Raw genomic sequence first — 20058 nt, 5'->3', positions numbered from 1 at the left:
CTTCCTGCCATCCATCCTTACCTCCCGTTGTTCCGCTGGCAGTCTCTACGACCAAAAGATGACGTTCTTCGTTCTTACCCTTGGTATCATTCCCTTTCCATCTGTTTCTTCTTGACTCCCTTCCCTGACGCAAGGATGGCTCGATAGCAAGCATGCTTTTATGGCTTATCTCTCAAGCCTCATTCATTTCTGAGATTTAATGCTGGGACCACTATCTGATGACAGCTATCATGGGCTCCTCAAAACCCCCATCCAAACGTAGGGGCAAGTCCACTTGCCAGGATGGGAAGAGTTGACTGGCCAAGATGGATTGCCCTATGAAGCTAAATGGGAAGACAGATCCCTGACTTTCAAACTATGGACCCCCTTCCACACAGTGCTAGGGTTGGAGTAATAAATTTATGGCTCATAGTAATTTAACTTGCCCAGTCTCACAAAGAATCTCAAGCTTATGAGCAGACACGCTTCTCTCCTTACTCTACGTACAAATTACGGGTAAAGATTCCTGACGTTCCCTTTTCTGTAGGTTCAGTATTTTGGATACCCAGGGACACAGGCGTCATTTCCAGGGCCCTGAAGTTTTCTCATTATTGTGTTGTCCTTCAGATTTGTTCCCAACCTCCAGCTGATCTAGGGTACCTTGTGTTGGTTCCCTCCTCCAACTAAAATTTGCCCTCTCAAAAGCGTTTTCAGAGTCCAGCCTTCTGATGAAGCACATTAAAACTACCAAGTTGCACTTTTACTACAAAATAATTTATTGAGTAAGACAGCACAAGACTCCTATATACACACAAAGTACATGACTACCCAACAACTTAGGGACTTTTCCTCTTTTCCTTGGCTTTCCTGACCTCTTCTATCAAATCCTTCAAATACTGAATCTCTTTGCTAAGGGCATCTGCTTTCTCCTTCAAAGCCTCATTCTTTTGTTCTAGCTCTCTGCACTCCCCAGATAAGGCCTCCTGCTCTGCCCGCTTTTTCTGCCTGTATCTCGTGGCAGCAGTTTTATTCTGTTCCATTTTCTTTAGTTTTTTATCTACCTTTTTCTCTTTCTTGTCCTCAAGGGGACGGTCGTATGGTTTCAGGCGGGCTGAGAGAAATGTGGCATCTGAAGAGAGCTGGCTCTCAGTCAGTAAACCCATGTTAGTGGAGGGGCTATGCTGGGGAGAGCCTAGGTAGGACTCGGGGCTGGTACAGGTCCCAATTCCACTGTCATTATCTGAAGGGGGTTCTTCCTCTTTGATGTCCTTAGGCATCACCCCATAAACAGCTTCTGACTTTCTGTCTCCTTCCAAGACATCCACTTCACTACCTAGTTCTAAACTAAAAGAATGGTCTGGCGTGGAGATCAGGGCCATTACAGAAAAGGGAAAAGACGGATGGGAGGTGAGGGGGGTGACATGATCAGGTTCAAGTAGAGTTTCGGGGAACTGGCCAATTGAACTGACTGTTGAAGGGGAATCTTTGTTAGTAGAGGCCAAGGGGTCAAACAGATCACATGAGTCTTCCAACGTGGCAATGAGCTCAGAGCAGGTGGATTCTAGGTCATCCATACCCAACAAGGCATCGAAATCAAACTCCTTCAGATCCATTTTCTCCACCATCCAATCCATGCCGGAGAAGGCATCCTCTGCAAGACAAAGCAGCCCGTGACCCTGTGAGCGGTGACCAGGTGGGACCACGAGCCGCAGCGAGCAGGGGGGCGGGCAGCCTCCGCCCACGGCCCCGCCCCCCACCCCACTCTTACCCTTGCCGTAGTCTGTGGCGTTGACCACACCATCCACAGCCAGCCAATCGGGAGAGACTGCCTTAGCCTGGTCGCTGGGGAGCCCATGCGATTTGAAGGGCTTGGCCTCCTCCAGGTAGTCATCGAAGGGGCTCAGGCTTTCCTCAACCGCCGAACCCGACTGGCTCAAGGGGGACAGCAAGTCCCCCAACCACAGGTCGCTGTTGAGGAAGCTCATGTCCGTCATGCTGCGGGGCTTTCGTCAGTTGGAGGAAGGCAGAGGAGTCTCGGCTGACAGCAATGCTGCTGCTGGAGGCCTTGGAAAGCCTGCAAGAGCCGGGCGCGAGCCGTGAGACCCCCGCCGCCCATCCCCCTCCCCGAGGGCGGGCGGGGCCCCACTTCCGCCCGCAGTCCATGTACGGCTCGAGGCGCCGCCCCGCCCCCGCCGGCCAGAGTGACTCACGCCCCGCCCCGCGGCCCCCCTCCGACCCCCGCGCGGAAGCGCCGGCCATCTTGTCTCCTTGGAGCGCCCTCCCTGCCACGTTTGGCGCTGGCAGCGCGCCCGCGCCAGCCCCTCCCGTCACAAGAGGGGGCTCGTTCTCCCCCGAAGGGGGGCGGCACGGACGCTTTGCATGGGGGAGGTCGGGACTGCGCACTTTTCCCCCAAAACGGGTTTAGAGACAGACAACAGCGCGACCTGTTTCGTTAGTCCGACACGTACGGAACAGACAGCCAAACCAAGCCCGGGAAGCCCGAGGCCCACCTCCCGCGGCCGCTCCCCCTCCCCCCCACTCACGCCATGGCTTCGCGCTCGAGTTTGCCGCTGCAGAGCCCGGAGCTGCTGCCGCCGCCGCTGCAAGGGCCGATGCTGCCGCAGGCGCTGCCGCCTCTAGAACGCCATGGCGGGCGTCGGGGATGGCGAGGGTCGGGCCGAGCCGAGCAGCACGGGAACCACTGAGTCTCTGCTTGGGCGGGCGTGAAAATGGCGGCCGCGCCGGCCTCCAGCGTCTTATACTGCGCGCTACCAGTGACGCGAGCGGCCTCCCCTGCCTAGGTATTCTTCCGCCGGCGTCACGTGGTCGCTCTCCCGGACCTCCGTCGCTCTATGTCTCTCGGTCCCCTTCTCTTCCTCCAGCTCCGGTCACGATTCTCGGCTGCCAAAGAAAGGGAAGAGACAAATGCCTTTTAAAATCTCCCCCAAACTGGCGGAAGGTCAGGGACTATTTTCACAACTCCCCTCCCTTCTCCCCCCAGCGGATTGCGGAAGAATCCAAGACGCGGTCGCTTCACTCCAGCATCCGGGAACGAGGGCGGGGCTGGGAGTGGCTGGGAGGTAGAGCGTGACAATCTATGCGGCGTTGTTTGCATCAATGTGGAGTCGCGAGGAAACTCAGAAATCGCGCGAGACTCGATGAAGAAAGAGGGGCGTGGGTGAGGCCACAGCGCTGATTGGCCGCAGCGGGATGACTCAACCCCTAGCTCGAGCTCCCATTGGTCCAGAGTCCAACGACTGGCGGGTTTGGAAGAAGGCGGCGGGCGCGGGAAGGGGATGGCGTCGGGCGGGCCGTGGCGGCGGGGAGGGGCCCGACAGGTGGCTGGCGACAGTCACTCCCACCCCCACGCAGTCAGGCCCTGGCTAGTTCTGGGTTCCGGCACCACCGGCAGGCTACCCATGGTCCCTGCAGGCTCTGAGGGCCTGGGGCGGCCTCGAAGCCGGATTTCCCATCCCCCACCCCCTTCTTTCTAAGCTCGGGCCGAAGCCCCGCCCCCTCCGGAGACGGGAGGCTGAGGCCTAGGCTGGCCCGGCTCCCGAATTTATTACGGGGGGGAGGGGGAGAAACTGAGGCCCAGTGACCTCCACGCTACGCGGTCCGAGGTGGCTGGTTCTCCTGACCCCCAAGAAGGGCGGGGCGGCTCACCCCGTCGGGTCGGCCTCTTCTAGTTTGAGGCGCCCCTCCTTCGGGGTGGGGGTGGAGGGACGCTCCTTGCCCCCTTAATGGACTGAATTGGACGTCCTCCCACCAGGCGCTCTTCTACCTCTGGTTGGAAAGATTGATTGATTGATCGATCACATTGGGTGAAAGCGAAGAAAGATCAATGTCCAGGCGCAGGGGCACGGTCCCAAAATACCGGCTTCTCTAGAAGGGCCAAGTGGAGGGCCGCTGGTCTAGACAGCTGACTCGAAAGCATCCCCAGGGGTGGGGGTTGTGACAGACTCCCACCCCCACCCAGTCATTGATTCCAAGGCCAAAAACAGCTGTTGCACTCCAGGGGGGCATTTAAGTTAGACGTGGGGAGAGGGAGGGGTGGTCCTTGTCGGGGTGCACTAGAAGAGCGAGCTTAGGAGGGACAGGTTTTAGGGGGTGTCCCTTTAGAACGAAACCGAGAGGGAAGGGAGGCAGATTCGAAGTTGGTGCCGTCCAAACACCGCAGAGCAGCTCTGGGGACAGAAACGGACAAAAATCCGGGGCCTTCGTGCCCTAACAGAGGGAATCCTCTCTTGGAAGGAGGTTGGGGCGGCTTGGACTGGATGTCCATGGATGGGCTCTTCCAACTCTGGGATTGTGAGCCTAGAATTGCTAAGTTTTCCTTGAGTTGCGCTGAGATCTGCCTCCCTCTCCTCACCCTCTGGCACCAAAACAAATTTGATCTCCCTTCCCCTGGCAGCCCATCACATCTCCTTTTTCTTCCCCCCTCCCTCATCCCTATCCCCTCCTCTTTTTCAGGCTAAACACTCCCTGGTCCTGCCAGCTGATCTTTGTTTGGCATGTAATCCAGTTTGCCAAATGTCCTAGTTTTAGAAACAAACAGGATCCCCCAGGTGTAGGCTGACAGAATGAAAGATGGCAGGACTCCCCTCCCTGGTCTTGAACATGGTGCACCTCTTAAATAAATGCATTGTTTCCAAGAGCTTTTTTAAAGGCAGCTGTGTCTTACTGTTGACTCTTGCTTACAAAAATGCCCATACTGTTTGCACAGCAACTGTCTCGCCATGCCTCTGCCATCCATCCTGCCCTTGTGCAGTTGTCCAAATGTAGGGCCTTAACTTTAATCCCTATTCATTGCAATTCACTAGATTTGTTCTATCATCCAAGGCTGTTGAGGTCTTTGGGGACTCATTCTGTCATTCAGCACGTCAGCTCATTGCTAGCTTTGGCATCTGCTGATATCCAGGTCACAGATAAAAATAATCAGCCTCGGGCCTTAAAAGGGTTAGGGTTACTATTCCCTCCAATTGGATCAGTCATCCCCTTCCAAATCCCCCAAATATAGTCTCACCATTATCTCTCTCCTTTTAGTCCATGAGGATGGTGTGAAGGACTGTCAAAATACTTTCCTGAAAACTAGAGAAATGGTGCCTGAATTCACAGACCCATCTCTTCCATATGTCTCAAACTTTACCAGAAACATGTCAAATTCACCTGCCTAGAGTGTGCAGACTGCCCTCTCTTGGAACAGAGTAAGAAATCAGAGGCTGAGAGAGTAGATGGGATTTACCCAGACCAGGTGTGCAGGCAGGTGAGCACCTACCCTGGATTTCCATTTCTGCTCTGCCACTTGCTACCTATAATCTGGAGCCATCACTTCATTCCTTGGGGGCATCAGTTCTCTCCTCTGAAAAACTGGTCCTAGGCAACCTCTCAGGTCTTCCCCCTCCCCTCAGATTCGGAAAGTATTTTTTTCCACTAGTTAGAAGCAGCATGGAATCTCAGCCAGGAGGTGGGTTCAGATCCCAACACTGACAAGTCACCTTCCTCCTCTGGGTGATCACGTGACCTCCAAGGGTCCTGCCAGCCCTGAATCCTGGAGAATCACTCTACCTTCTCTGGGTCTGTTTGTTGTTGCCCAATGACGTGGGCTCTGATGATTGCAAATCCGGTGAACCAATGGTAGTCACTGTTAAAATGTGTGGGGTGGGGGGAGTGGTTTTAACTAGGTAACCTCAAAGTTCCCCTTTGGTTCAAAAAGCCCATGATCCCTCCTGGCCCATTTCCTAGACCTGCTACCCCTTTATAATATAATACAGTAGCTGACTGTACCTGCCTTCACTTGAGACTGAAAAGAAGTAAGGGAAAGAAACCATGCCAGATCCCCCTTAATTAGGTCTTTATTGAGACTCCACGGATATGTCAAGCCTTAAACTAAGGGTTAGTGCAGATGAGACTGAAGACATTGATCACCCCTTGTATAGTTAAGGGACCTAAGTTCAAATTCTGCCTTTTTGTTTCCTTACAGTGACTAGATATAAAATGGGAGGGGGGGACCTCCATGACCTCAAATCTCTCCCAGCTCTAAATCTTATGAACCAACTTCAACTTGGAAACTGTGTGCTAGAGGGGGAAGGTTAATGGCTCCAGGTACAAATTCTGGCTTTGTCATATCACCTGTGCAGGTAACATTGACTAGTCATCCTCTGGGCCTCCATTTCCTTATGTGTAAAATAAGGACTAAGGTCCCTTCCAGCTCTAAACAATTTGCAGTGGTCTCATATCAGTACTCAAAAGAGGGAGTCGGCTCATTTGGAGTGAAAATGGCAATGGGGGTGGAGGGAATGGAAGGGGCCGAGGATGGCTGCATGCAATGTCCCGATTTCTGTAGTCTATTCATCAGTTTTTCTGGGAAAGAGAAATTTCCATCCCCAATTAGGGAGCAAGTTGGTAGGCAGCTTGGGGGGGAGGGGGCATCTTCTGGTCCTGTTCTGAACTTAGGGTCCAGGGATTTCCTTTGTACATCTGTGGGTTTTATTTGGGTCACTTGTGAGTAATTCTGAGAAAAGGTCCATGCCTAGGAGGTGTTGTTTTTGCACTGGGACATTTCAAGGAAACCATACTTGGTCCAATTCAACATGTGTCTTCCCTCCTTAGAATCCGGGGGTGGGTGTGTGTGTGTGTGTGTGTGTGTGTGTACATGAAGAATAACCACTCTGTATGTAGACACAGAGATTCTGAAACATGGGAACAGGAACCATGTGATCTTTCTGAATTACTGCAAAGTCCTACAAAAATTAATGCTGCACATCGCCAAGTAAAGGGGTTCTCTCCTTGGCTCCCAACACTCCTTACCAAGCCACTTTTTAAGCTGCAAAGGGAAAGGATGGGGACACTACAGTCAACTGCCTGGTCCTGAAGGAAGACCTCCTTGGGTTAAAGGAAAGACCCTCAGATGGGAGATCAGAGGAACCTGCCCTACCCATACCAGTAGCCTCCAGACATGGAGAAAATAGGTTTGATCTACATCAAACACAAAAGTCAAATCTGGTGCAAAGAATGTTTTTATTTTACGTTCCCACTCTTTCAAAGGTCATCAACTCCCTTAGCCTTGATGTTTGAAGGGAGGAGAAAAGACAAGGTGCTGGGCAGGACTGAGTAGAACACTTACCCAGACACCCCCCAACCCCAACCAGCCCAGATGTGTTTGTAGATCAAGGACTGCATATACTGCACTCCACAGAACAAAAGGCAGTTTGTGAGCTTGGTCAGAAGCCCTGCAGGTCACAGGGCAAATGAGCTTCCAGAGATGGTGACCGAGGAGACATTTTCAGCACCCTACGTCCTGCTGTCCTGGTTCTCTGCTCAGCTATCACTAGGTCTTGCAAGGGCTGAATCCTCAGGGCAGAGAAGTGATGGGCATCTGCTTCAAGCTGGGGAAGCCTAGTCTGGCCTGTCCCACTCCCAACCAGGAAAGGAAAGTCAGTCTCTCTAGCAGGCCAATTTTAGGGCCAGGGCCATTGTTTTCCAGCCCCCCTGCCAGGACCCACTGCACCTTTGCTCTCCCCAATGAAGCAGCAGCAAAGGAAGCAAAAGGAGCAGGTAAGGGGACTAGTGGAGATGGTGGCCAACCCTTTCATCAGGAGCATGGACTTAGAAAGTACTAGTTACTTCTTTCCTTTAATGATAAAAATGCCTCAAACAAACATGGGTTGGGGGGAAATGCCCACTATTACCCTAAATTTCTGGGGGTTAGGCCAAGGCAGAACCCCAAAACCTCATTGATTTGGGTTTCTGAGACATGAAGTCAGGTCAAATAAACTCGTTCAAGAGGAGAGGTGCTTGTGCCAGCCAAGAACTTTTCCAGGATCAGCTGTTACTGCAAACAGAGCCGATGTGGGGGCTTGCTGAAGGGAAAGCAGTACCTTGGCCCCCCTCAACCTGGAATTCTTCTACCCTCCCCTTCATCAGTCAATAGCTTTGTGTCCAATAGAACCATTACCCAAAGACTTTCTTTTTGATCCTATGGGCTATTACCTGACTGTACGGCAAGATCATCTTGTCTGAATCTGAAGATATATTGGAATAATTCTTCCTAAATGGATGAAGCGGTTCACATTCACACACACTTTTCCCCTCTTGAGAAATGCCTTTACTTCACCAGAGACCCTGGGACCTGATTTTACTGGTTTGGTTTGTTTTTGAAGCTTTGTATTTAATACTGAGGTGCTACTAATGTACAGCTGATTTGGAGACACAGGCTAGAGGGGAAACTGGAGACTTCAAATACCTTATTGGGTGGATCTTTCCAGTCCCCTGAGGAAGGTGCATTCTCATCCTTCCCATCGCTCAGAAGCAATCAGAATCCCACACAGACATCTTTCCAACTCCTCCCCCTCCAAAAAGTCAAAGCACCCACTCTTCTCAGTAGGCAATGAAGGGTAAGAGGTGGGGATTCTGGGAAGGGGCCCCTAGAACTTCACTTCCTAGACTGTGACAAATATACAAATTCAGGAGGATGCTGAGGACCTGGTGTCATGTGGAACATTTTACCCCAAGTACAAGGTAAAGATGGTTACCCAGTTGTACAAGAATCTCATTGAGTGGGGAGGTAGAGAAAGCAGAAGCAAAATACTCAGATTTGGCAGTGGGAATACAAAATACTGGGTAAGAGGGCCAGAGGTAGGGCCAGCAAAAGCCCCTTACCATAAACAGAAAAAGAAACACAAAACAGTAAGACACAATGACAATATGTATTAAAACCCTCCCCCCATCTCCCGGCCCCAGAATGACTTTACATTGCAATAAATAGTACATTTGTAGCAGCGGGCAACAAGGGGAGAAAGAAGAGTCTTCTTTCCCTTCCCCCTTCATTTGGCCCTCTAAGGCCCTTCTTTCTCCCCTAGGTGCTATCTGACAGGCATACATGACAAAGGGAAGGCATTCATGCGTTCTGGCAGCCTCTGGCACAAAGGGTGCCCCTCTTCCAAGGGCAGGCTCTGAAGGCTTCGAGGAGGCAGGCCTGGCCTCTGCAGCGCTAACATGAAGTCAGGAGGGGTCCTCTGGGTGCCCCTATGAAGGCACGTCAGCAAGCAGTCTGGTCTCCTCCCACCAGCCACCCACTGTCATTGGCCACGACTTGACTGCTACAGATTAGCAAGGCCAAGAAGCTGCCCGAGCTGCCTATGACCCTCCGTCCTGCCTCTTCTGACTCCCTCTTGGACAAGCTCAACTCCAGAGAAGTGACGAGGTTGTCCTTGGACAGCAATAGAAGAGATGGCTATCACAGGCCACCAGAGCACTAAGGCAGAATGTTCACTCTGTACCTCGAGAAAAGCACAAATGGGAACCTGGAACGTGATTTCCAGAGTCATCCCTTCCCAGAGGGATGGGTGACTCAAACAAACATTCCCATCCAAGGATCTTAGCCTTTCCAGATCCATCTGACTGGTCTTTATCTTTCCCTGGTCAGATGAGAGAGGCGGTAGGAGGCACAGGCCCACCTTCAACCCCTACAGAACCTGCCTACCTTCTTCTGAATCTATAGTCAGGAGGGTGGCTCCTGGGCCTGCCCCAGCACCCCAGACCCCAGATCCACACTGGCCATGCAGAACGCATTTCATAAATATTCACTCAATCCTACAGAGCAACATTCACTTATGAGATAGTATCCTGATCAAGCAGACGTGTTCTGCTCTAAGACCAGAGCAGAAAGAAACCAGATGGACAAAGAGGCAATAGTGAGACACACAAAAAGAGGCTGAAAGTAGAGCCAGGTTGGGTAGCTGAAGGGGTGAACTTGACACAAGTTACCAAGTAACTTATCAGCTTGGTCCCTCACCTTGCTCCCCACCCTTCCTGATGCACTCAGGAAGTTGGCCTTGCTGAAGGGGCAGTGAAAAAAAAACTGGGGGCACAGTGCTTAGTGAGAGAAAAAAAAAGAGCAGGGCAAGAAAAGGCCATTCTAATTGGCAGGTGATGGATGACCAGCAAGAATGGAGGCACCAAGGAACCCAAGAGGGGCCACCTCGGAGCAGGCATACCCAAGGCCTGCCCACCTAATACCCACTGCGGATTTCCCCTCCGTTATGTCTGCAACAGGACCTCTGGCTCAGACAATGAGCAATAAAGAGTGTACCCCAATTCATCTATTTCTCCAGGGGTAAGCTCTGAAAATAGGTTCACCTTGGGGTTCAGGGCACTAGGCAGGACTCCAGCCTCCAAGTAGCCAATCAAGGCCCTGAGCGCCTGCAGAAAGCGGTCAGCAAGCATGTCCTGAGACCAGTCAGTCTCCTCTTGGGCCAAGTGGAGAATGACATTTGTGAGCTGACTGGCAGTGAGGTGGCCCAAGGCCGGGCTGGACTTGCATATAGCCTTAAGGATCTTGAGGCACAGCGCTCGACAGCCCCCGTCACCCTGGTCCAATGCCCGGAGGCGGGCAGTCTCTGCAGGCCGCAGGCTCAGCCTCCACAAGTTATCATACTGGGCCAGCCGGTGGGGCCTGGCCACAAGGACTGTGTCCCCCAGGGTCACTGAGGGCAGAAAGTCAATGACAAGGCGCCGGTTTTGCTCATACTGCACTTCCAGGGTCAAGGCCTCAGGGGGTGGAGCTGGGCGGATCACGCAGTCCAAGAGGGACCCAATGGCAGGCCAGTTAATGGAGCCCGCCACCACCTTCTCAAACGTCTCTGCCACAGCCTTGGGCGAGAGGTAACCACCAACCACACAGCGGTCCCAGTAACTGCTGCCCCGGGGAAAGTACTCTGGGTTCTCACGCCGCACCAGGAAGAAGCCAGGGACGTTCATGATGGTGTCCTCCCCAGGGATGCAGGACCACAGGTTCTGCTCTAAGACCAGAGGCACGATGAGCTGAATGTGGTCAGCAGTCACGACCTGCAAGAGAAAGCACACAGGGAAGAGGGTGTGATACTGAAACGTGTCCCACACAGAGTCAAAGAAACTTGACTCCCTCCTGCCCAGACCAGCCTCCACTGCTCCTACCTGCTAACAGTGGAATGCCAGAGGGCACAAAGGGGACACTAGGGAACTCTGGAGGAGACTCCAGAGTCTCAGGTCCTGCCTGTGCTGGCATTCCTAACCTCACCCTACAAACTTTCTTACTGACCTTGCCTTATCTGTGTAACAAAGGTTCTGTCTGAACCAGATACAGCAGAGGGAGTATCCCTCACCACTCAGCCCTTAGAGCAGTCAAGGTCAGCCCCACTGTCCGCGCACACACAAATACAGAAGCTCCCTCTTACCTTGGTAGCTTCCTCAGGGCCTAACCCATGGTTTTACACACAAAAAACCCAATAATGGTATGCTGATTTAAAAGGAAGCTCCCCTCAAATAAAAGGGAATGGGGAAGGTCATAATGCTGTCCTGGAGAGGCAGGGCTTATGATGCAGAGGATTCTATTCTCTCCCAAGCCTGAGACATCTTCGGTCTGAATGACCAGGATTATCAGAGAACAGGACAAGGTCAGAAACTGCTCCATCAGTGAAAAGACCATTACCTGCAAGTCATCATAAAGGCTGCCACTCAGGTACATGTCTCGCAGGGGCATGTCTGGCAGCTTGGCTCGGAGGAAGCTCCGGAGCTCAGCACATATGTCCACAGCAGCCTGCTTGGCCCGGGCCTGCTCACCAGGGGGGATGGCTGCCCGGTTCCGATAATAAGCAAACAGCTTCTCCTGTAGGGACAGGCGGAGCCGTGACTTCTTCAAGTCTACCTGGCTCTTCTTGGTGGCTGGTTTGGGTCTGGGGGGGCAGAACCCATCTGCCAAGGAAGGTAAAAAAAATCCACATGAGAACCCCTGTCAATGCTGGTCCACCCTGTTCTCCCCTGGGATCCATCCATGGTCGACTCTCACCTGCGTCAAAGGCTGAGGGCTCAGTGGGCAGAGTCTGCAGGGACCTGCTCAAATTGGTCTTCATGTCCTGATGCAGTAACCGTGAGGATCCCATCCAACTCGGCTCCTCCCAGCTTCTTTTCCCTGAATGGCTCAGGCGAGTGGGGCTGCTGGGGGCACTGATGGCCCGGTCATACATCTACAACACCCCCACCACCAAGACGTGAGAAAGGAGGGTGAACAACCCAGGGCATTCATCAGAGCCTGCACTATTCCTCACTTGTCTGAACATTTACTTAAATTCCTACTGTGTGCTAAAACACTGTGGGTGAATAAAGTAAGGATAGGATTCCTCAGGGAACCTCGTGGTCCTTGTACTCTAGGGCAGCAACATGCCAACAGATACCATAAGACACAATAATATATGACCACATATTAAAGATTCTGAACAGAGTACCACAGGGGATCCTAGGGATTTCTCAGGATGGAGAGGAATTTAGCAGGCAAAGAACAGAGAGAACCCCTTAGGTGTGGGACACAGGGGAGCTCAGGAGAGTCCCTACTATTTGTTGTTATCAAGGGCAGGGTATGTGCTAGGTTTGGAAAAGCAAAGCAGCTCCAGGCTGTGGAGGGATCTGAATCTCCATAGGGAGAAGCCTGGATTCTGCCTGGTGCCAGCATCACCTCTAATCAGCCTCACTCACCCGTTTGACAGCTAAGGTAGCAATCCCCAGCATGGCAGCTCCGCCCACCCCCAGCACCAGCCGGGCATTGGAGAGCACAAAATCGATGGCGGTACCAATGCCATTGTCTTCCTTCTTGCTTTTTCCCTGGCGCTCACCAGTCCCTGCCATTGCTCCCCTGCAGGTAAAAGCAGAAGACAACACATAAAACTGCCAGTGAGTGACAACTTACCAGTCAAGACAGCGTTCTCTCCAGTCAACCCAGGCTATTGTTTCTGCTCAGACCTTCCCGCCACCCTCCTGACCTCATGTCACGGCCAACCTAGAGGGCCAGCTGCCTCCTTCCTGCCTGTCCTTAGACTTCTGAACAGATCATATGGGCACTATCCGGATACCAGCAAGCCCAAGCCTCTTGCCTCACCCTGTCTGCTCCAGAGGGAGATAAGTAGACCTTATGACACAGTTGACAAGGTGAGGGTAGGGGTGAGAATGAGTACATCTGTGATAGGAAGTAAAGCTCTCCCCTTCTTTACATGAAAGTTTTTATCTAATACCCAGAAGACCCTTTCTTGTCTCCTGAGGTGTAGGCCACCCCATTCCACCAAGCATCCTGGTTGCATCTGTAAGGAGCTGCATGGTTACTTCTCATAAAGAAACAGAGAATAGGCTGGTCAACTGCCCTGGCACAGAAGGCAATATTGGGTCAAACGGGGAAGAAGCATAAAAAAGAGAAAGCATGCCAAGAAGCCTCTCTGCTACTCACAGCATAGATGCTTATTCTTGGGGAAAAGTGTTTGGGTGAGAAAGATGATATGCAACACTCTGGTGAGGACAACCATGTGTACAGTTGATAATGATCCAAGCAAATACTTCCACAGAGATACTATGCTGGAGTTTTAATTAGAAAAGGAAACCAATTCTATGATATTCAAGTTTAGCCTCTGGAATCGAAGAGGCCTCACGTCTCCAGGATCCCTGGGTTCACCAGGGCCAGTCCCTGGTCACCACATGTTGGTCACTACTTTGGCACAACTGAGATGCTTCCTAAATAAGCCTGCATGCTGAAGTCCTTCCTGGGGCTCACAGACCCCCGGCTGTCTGCCAGCACCAAGAAAAGAACCACTGAAGCACTCTGGGCACCTCATTCATGGGCATTTTAGCGGATCTTTCACTCCTCACCACAATGCCTCCAAAAGCACTTTGATTATCCACATTGACCCTGGTTAATAACTCTGGGGTGCCTTCCCATCACTGCCACTCCAGCTGCTCAAGTATTCTTTAAATTAGAATATAAGCTCCTTGGGGGGGGGGGGGGGGGGGGGTTGCTTGTACACTTAGCACAGGAACATGGTAAGCACTTATAATTCCTGGCTGCCAGCACTGTTCTCCCAGAGTTTAAGGCCCATAACGTCCCAACGTAAGAACCAGGACACACACCACAGGAGAAGAGGGCCTTATTCTGGTCTTCCTTCAGTTGAATGGTCAGGATGGAGCCTGAGCCTGGAGGCCTGGGAAGGCAGTTGCAAACACGTGCCTTCCTGGCTATGGCCTGGAGGACAGGTGTCGGTTGGGGCTATTTTTAACTTTCCCCGTAAGGCGGAATTTCCATAGTTACTCCGCCTCCAAGTCCTCTCCACCCCTTACGGAACCTGCTTAGACAATTCAAACTAAAATGTATGTAACAGTATGACCGATAGCTTCCAAGTCTGAATTTTCACTGCCTGCAAACTAAAAATCCTAATCTCATTTGTGAGATTTCTAACAGAGAGCACCAGAACACTGTACTCACTGCCTGGGTCTTATCCTGGAAACACAGATGCCATAATTGGGGGGCTCTGTCCCCCAACTACAAAGAGACCTAGTGGAGAGATTCTCCTGGTCCCAGTTTCTGGGGTTGAGGAGGAAAGGGTCTCTGATAACAACAGATCCTCCAGCCTTCCCATGTCTTGTGACAGGTTAGCTTCCTAACATCGAGTCACCAGGATTTAGCCTCTGGGATACATTTCTCCCTCCTTTAACTGAGATGAGAGAAGCCCTGGGGACACTTGAATTTTAATGCAGACCTGAGCTTAAAACCAGGCCGACCTTCCTGCTCAAAGGGCAACACCCCTATAACTTTGGGCTAGATAAGATTTCAAACATCTGGTGACTTGAAAGAGGAAGTTTCACAAGGTCAACCGGAGAGCTGAAAAGTCAAAAACAAGATTCCCCCTTTCAGAGTCCAAATGAATTGATTCCTAATTATTATGGACTATCTCAAAGAATTAGTATGGAGCTGTAAGGGGAGCCAGGGAGGAAGAAGTTAGGCTGTATGACCTTGGGAAACACCAGTGACCCAAAACCTCCAGATACAGATCTGGAGAAGGGCCAAGCAAGGCACTGTAATTTCAGGCAAGTTAATTAACCTGTTTCTCCAGGCATAAAATGGGACTATGGCTACTGGCCACACACAGACTGAAACCGGGGGAAGACAAAGCTGAAAGGGGCAACAGCAGAATACTAAGAAATATTCTATTTATACAGGAATTTCACTGATGAATAAAGGGCCACCTCCCCAGGAGATTTTCAGTAAACATGGCTGGCCTGACTACAAGGGGATTCAGTCTGGGCTAGAGGCTACACTTACCCTTTACCCATTACTATTACCTAACCTCAGGGAGTAGGGGATGGGGGCAGGAAGCAGAGAGCAGCAATGGGGGGATGGGGAGCACGGAAGGCCAAAGTACATGGAAAGTGCTCCCGATTAAGTAGTGCTTGGAGGTTAACAAAGTCCCCAAAGCAGGAGTTACCTTTAAAGCACTTTCTCCCCATCAACCCAGTGAGAGTCAGTACTCAAGTGTTATCGACATTTTGCAGAGATGGTGTAAGCCCTCTTACTAGTAACCCCTAGAGGAGGCAGGGGGACGGAGGTGTCTGTGATTTCAGCATAAGGCAAAGTGGCCCCTGCTTCCAGGACAGACCTTGGGGCACACAGAGCAATAACTTCCTGGGAGACCCAGTCTCTCTGAGCTGCCTGTGGGTATGGAGGCAAAGCTTGGTGGAGAGCACAGGGCCAACCTGCAAACCTGAATCCACGCGCCTCTGGCACATAACTGGCCCAGTGACCATGGTCAATTACTCTCAGGCCTCCAGACAGCTCTCCAACTTGTCCATGAATATGAGTTAGTAGTGAAAGAAAGCTCACATCATCAGTACAATTCCTTTGGACGGTGGCATCTTTCAACACAGATATAGTCAGGAAATAGGACAAACTCTGCTGTACCAGCAAAGGACTAGGCTCTGGGCCTCAGGATCTGGCCAGCAGTACATTCGGCACAATCAGTCCTATTATGCTAGCTAACTCCCTAAGGAATGCTGCATCCACCATGGCTCACAAGTGCTGCAGATGGATGAGTGGCATTGTCCCCACTTTACTGACACAGAAACGGAACTGAGTTTGTGTTTCACCTAAAGACGACACAAGAAACCAGGAGACTAGGCTCCACTCCTGATCCCAATCTGCAGTCTTTTCCCTGCTGACCTTCCCTGAAATATATATTAAAATGCATTACATTAGAGAGCCAGCCCTCAAGAGAGGAGGAGTCTCATAGTTTGGCATTACAGGAATCAGACACTCAGAGGTTAAGTGACTTGTCCCAAAACCTTACACACAGCTAATAAAGTGGTGAAACCAGGCCCTGACTCTAGGCTGTGTACTTCCCACTGGGCCATGCTACCTGTACTCTGCTCTGTTAATCTGAAAGGCACTTCTCCCCCCACCCCTCCCACCCCCTCCAAACAGATAGCTAGGAGGTCACTATGTTCTGATCTATGGATGTAGTGTGACCCTGAACTCACTTTTACATGATTTACAAAACACCACTCTCCATCTTATGGAATAATGAAGCTAAGACCCAGAAAGGAGAATGTGACATGGGTTTGCCATGTCACAGCCAGTCCATGGATGCCAAGTGCCCAAGTCCAAAGTCAATTCTATCCCCACCTCCCTGCCTCCCAACCCACCATTTGTTTTCTATAAACTCTTCTGGTCTTCCAGTCTTGGGGTGTTCTTACCAGGGTTAATCTTGCTTCATTCCTTTAGTAGGTAATATGTCCTTTTATGATGATCTGTCACTGGAATATTTCTTGTTCCACTGAATCACTTTGGCACTCGAGCAGTTTCAGTTGTTCAGAGCATTTTCCCCCCCTGTATCTTCACTTTGATACCTTTTGATGTGATTTCAGCTAATTTTCTAAAATTCTCTTTGGTTTTCTTTGATTTCTCTTTGTTTTTTGATCAACATTAGAGAAGCCTCCCTTTAGGCCTCAAGTTACCGACTCCTTGACTGCAAAGCTGGGGAAGTACAAAGGGCTTTCTCTACTTCCACCTCCAGGAGGCGAAAAGTTCAGGAATTATTAACAGAAAGTAGAGATACATGGTATGGAGAAGTAAGTTGGCCAAGACAACTCTGCTCATAAGAGGTACAAAACCGGACTTGGTGCTCCTAGAACACTGATAGGCCTCGGATGAACTCATCCTTCCTGCCTTGGCGCTGACTGGGGACTCCTGTGGCCCTTTTCCTCTCTTCCTGACTCCACTCTCTCCTGACCACTCTGCAGTCTCCTAGGCCGCTTCATCACGCCCCCCAACTGTGGGTGTTTCCCAGAGCTCTCCACTGGCCGCCTAGTCTCTCTATACTCATCCTCCTGAGCCTTAACCAGCTCCCAGGGTTAAATGATCATTTATATGCAGATGACTCCCAAATCTATATATCCATCCCCAGTCTCTTGCCTGAGCATTAGCCTCCACAACACCAATTACCTATAAAAACATTTCAAACTCAATGTCCCCAACCTATCTCAAAGTCACATACTGGTATCACAAAGCTCACTATTTCTCCCCAGAACTTCAATCTGTCAAAAGCACCACTGATGTTCCAGTCTCTCTCTAAATCCAGATCTGACCACATCCCTTCGTGGCTTCCTCTTGCTTCTCGCATTGAACACAAACTCCTGTTTAGTTTTTATAACTTTTTAGATCCTGGCCCCATTTCTGTCGTCTCTGTCCCTTGTAGACTGGTCACTCTCTCACCTTTTGTAGAAATCCTCAAGATGCCAATAGCAATCTCCTTCTTCCTCAAACCACCTTGTATTTTGCCATTTTATTTACTTCCATACATGCATAGATGAGTAATGTATTGACGTTAACTAACCACAGGGAGAGATTTTTCTGTTTTTGTATGTGGGAGGACTTTACACCAAAGCTTGAGCACATGGTCAGAGCTAAACAAATGCTTAGAGACTGATTTCTTAGTGTATTTGAGGAAATACACTGCCCCTTCTCAGTCTCCTAGGCTGGCCCCTCACCCAGATCATAGGCTGTAATTCAATTCCTGAAGGGCTGTGCCCTAAGGCCTCTTCTCTTCTCCCAGGCTTCCAATTCACCTGATCATAATCTTATCTGAGGATCCAGCCCCAATCTCTTGCTGACCTCCAATTTCACACCTCCAAATGCCTTTCACACTTCTTAAACCCAGAACCCATCTTTTCCCCGGCCGCCTTTTACTCTAGAAGGAAACTATCTTCCCAGACACTCAGATTCACAGCCTCAAAACCATCCCAGACTCCTAATTGTCTCTCACCGCCCCCCCTGCTCCCCTATATCCAAGCAGTTTCCCAGACCTGTAGAGTTCACTTTTATAGTATCTCCTGAATACAAACCACTCAGACAGGGCCCCCACCTTGGTGGACACCCTCGTGGTGGGGGTACCTGACTCCAGTTTCTCCCCACTCCATCCATCCTTCATTCAGTCACCAAAGTGATTTTTTCTAAAGTACAGATCTGACCATGTCTGTCTCTCCCCCTGTCCCACTAAACATACTGCCTCCAGAATCAAACATCAAAACTTCTCCCCCTCCCCAACTTACTCTTGTTTCCAGTAACACTGGCCTCCTTGCCTTGCTCCCAACAAGACCTTCCAACTCTCAACTCTGAGCATTTTCTCTTAGGTGTCTGGAGGTGCCTGGGATGTTCTCCCTCATCTCTATCCTCTCTGCCTTCCCTGGCCTCCTTCAAGTACCAACTAAAACCCCATTTTTAACAGGAAATCATTCCCAAGCATGAGCTCCTGGAGAGAGCCCTTTTTGTTTTCCCAGTTCTTCTCAGCACAGTGCCCAGCACAAAGCAGGTGCTTAATAAATGTTTACTGACTACCAAGCAATGTCAACCTTTTTAAGGAAGGTGCTTCATAAAACCTAAGGTCATGTAAATTTGAGCTGTTCCTGTTATCATCACTACTATGATTCTAAGAAGCATTTGTACTATAGTTAGAACGTTGAATTCAAGAGTCAGGAGACCTGGACTTGAGTCTTAGTCCCCCCGATTTTTAGCTGACCACACGCCTAATGTGTTGTCATCTATAAAATGGGTATAATACCAAATCCTAATAATAGCTGATATTTATACAGGCTTTAATGTTTGAAGAGATATTTACATAAATCATCCCATTTATTTTCATTAAGTCTACCCACCTCACAGGTTTGTTGTAAGGAAAAGTCTGGAAATCTTTAAATACCAGAAAGATAGCAGAGATGTTGACTCTCCTACATGCTCATGCTGATGGGGGACTAATGATGGACCCCTAAAAAGCCCCGTACTTTCTCACACCAGCCAGTCCCAGGCTGGCTTGAGGCAGCTAGCCCAGCCCAGCCCACCTTGATTACTTCATTAGTTTACTGGTCACTCCTTAATCCCATCCAGGCCCCTTTCTTGGTTACCCCTAGACCACCCCAGACTACTTGCCATTCCTTAATCCCATCCAGATCCTCAGTCTTTCAGTACAAAAACTGTCGGTCTGGTTCCCATTAAATTGGTCACATTTTTGGAATCCCACCAGCTTCTGCTGCTGACACAACAAACCTGGCCTTGGCCTGAATTCTTTCGAGGCAGACCCCCACTTCGGGGTTCCCAGCACCCCAGACCACAACAATGCCAAGGGACAAGAAAATGCAAGGTTTAGGTAAACGAGCGCGGTAGAGCAGAAAGCTCTCTGGATGAATCTGAAGGCTGGAAGTCCAGGGACGGCCAGCTGAGTGACCTTGGAACACAAGTGACTCCTACTGGTACAAAACCTACACCCAACCCGGGAGGGAGGCGACCCATAACACAGGCAAGCAAACAGGCTGGGGGCGCAGTGCCCACGGCCGTGGGCCCTCCTCGGTGCCCTCACCTGCCCGAGGGTGGCGGTCCTGGGGCAGCCAACTCCGAGGCCAGCCAGGCAGAACCGAGTCACAAACTCCCAACGGGCTGGGGCTGCGTGACCCCCCCCGCCCCCCAGGCACACCTGGGCCACCCCCTCAGGTGCCCGTCGCGCGGCCACGTTCCCTAAAGTAGAGTGAGCACCAACCTCCGGCCCGGAGGCGGGGCCGAAATGGGCGCAGTGGGCGGGCCCCGGGCGAAGCCGAGCGCTCCGGAATCGGGACGTGCCGGTGGCGGCGGGGCCGAGCAATCCCAACCCAACCCCCGCTCCCGGGGGTCCAGCCCTGGCCTCCTCTGCCGGCTCCGCCGCGAGTACACAACAAGCGCGTACTCGAGAGGCACACAGCTGGCGC

At 51.1% G+C, this 20058-nt stretch overlaps 2 protein-coding genes across 2 annotated transcripts; both read right to left on the bottom strand.

Annotated features, from left to right (window-relative positions):
• Positions 1-731: 731 nt before the first annotated feature.
• ATF4 (activating transcription factor 4) lies at positions 732-2660 on the bottom strand. Its single transcript, XM_072656195.1, has 3 exons — positions 2523-2660; positions 1748-2053; positions 732-1630 (listed from the first exon to the last, which is right to left on the bottom strand). Exons 2-3 carry the CDS (start codon positions 1971-1973, stop codon positions 816-818), a joined length of 1041 nt encoding a protein of 346 aa, XP_072512296.1. The 5' UTR covers positions 1974-2053; positions 2523-2660; the 3' UTR covers positions 732-815.
• A 4320-nt stretch (positions 2661-6980) lies between these two features.
• MIEF1 (mitochondrial elongation factor 1) lies at positions 6981-12639 on the bottom strand. The gene is made up of 4 exons (XM_072656193.1): positions 12490-12639; positions 11807-11984; positions 11450-11712; positions 6981-10827 (listed from the first exon to the last, which is right to left on the bottom strand). Exons 1-4 carry the CDS (start codon positions 12637-12639, stop codon positions 10021-10023), a joined length of 1398 nt encoding a protein of 465 aa, XP_072512294.1. The 3' UTR covers positions 6981-10020.
• Positions 12640-20058: the final 7419 nt, after the last annotated feature.

Source organism: Notamacropus eugenii, chromosome 3 (genome assembly GCF_028372415.1).
Source record: "Notamacropus eugenii isolate mMacEug1 chromosome 3, mMacEug1.pri_v2, whole genome shotgun sequence".
NCBI lineage: Eukaryota > Metazoa > Chordata > Mammalia > Diprotodontia > Macropodidae > Notamacropus > Notamacropus eugenii.
The sequence above is the reverse complement of the archived record's forward strand: the minus strand, read 5'-3'. Positions and strand labels throughout refer to the sequence as shown.

Coding starts and splice junctions, on each gene's coding strand:
- MIEF1 (XM_072656193.1), bottom strand. CDS start 12,639: ATGGCAGGGACTGGTGAGCGCCAGGGAAAAAGCAAGAAGGAAGACAAT. Junction 11,713..11,806: donor GCCCTCAGCCTTTGACGCAG/GTGAGAGTCGAC, acceptor CTTCCTTGGCAG/ATGGGTTCTGCCCCCCCAGA. Junction 10,828..11,449: donor GCCTTTATGATGACTTGCAG/GTAATGGTCTTT, acceptor TTTCTCTTGCAG/GTCGTGACTGCTGACCACAT.
- ATF4 (XM_072656195.1), bottom strand. CDS start 1,973: ATGACGGACATGAGCTTCCTCAACAGCGACCTGTGGTTGGGGGACTTG. Junction 1,631..1,747: donor CGCCACAGACTACGGCAAGG/GTAAGAGTGGGG, acceptor TTTGTCTTGCAG/AGGATGCCTTCTCCGGCATG.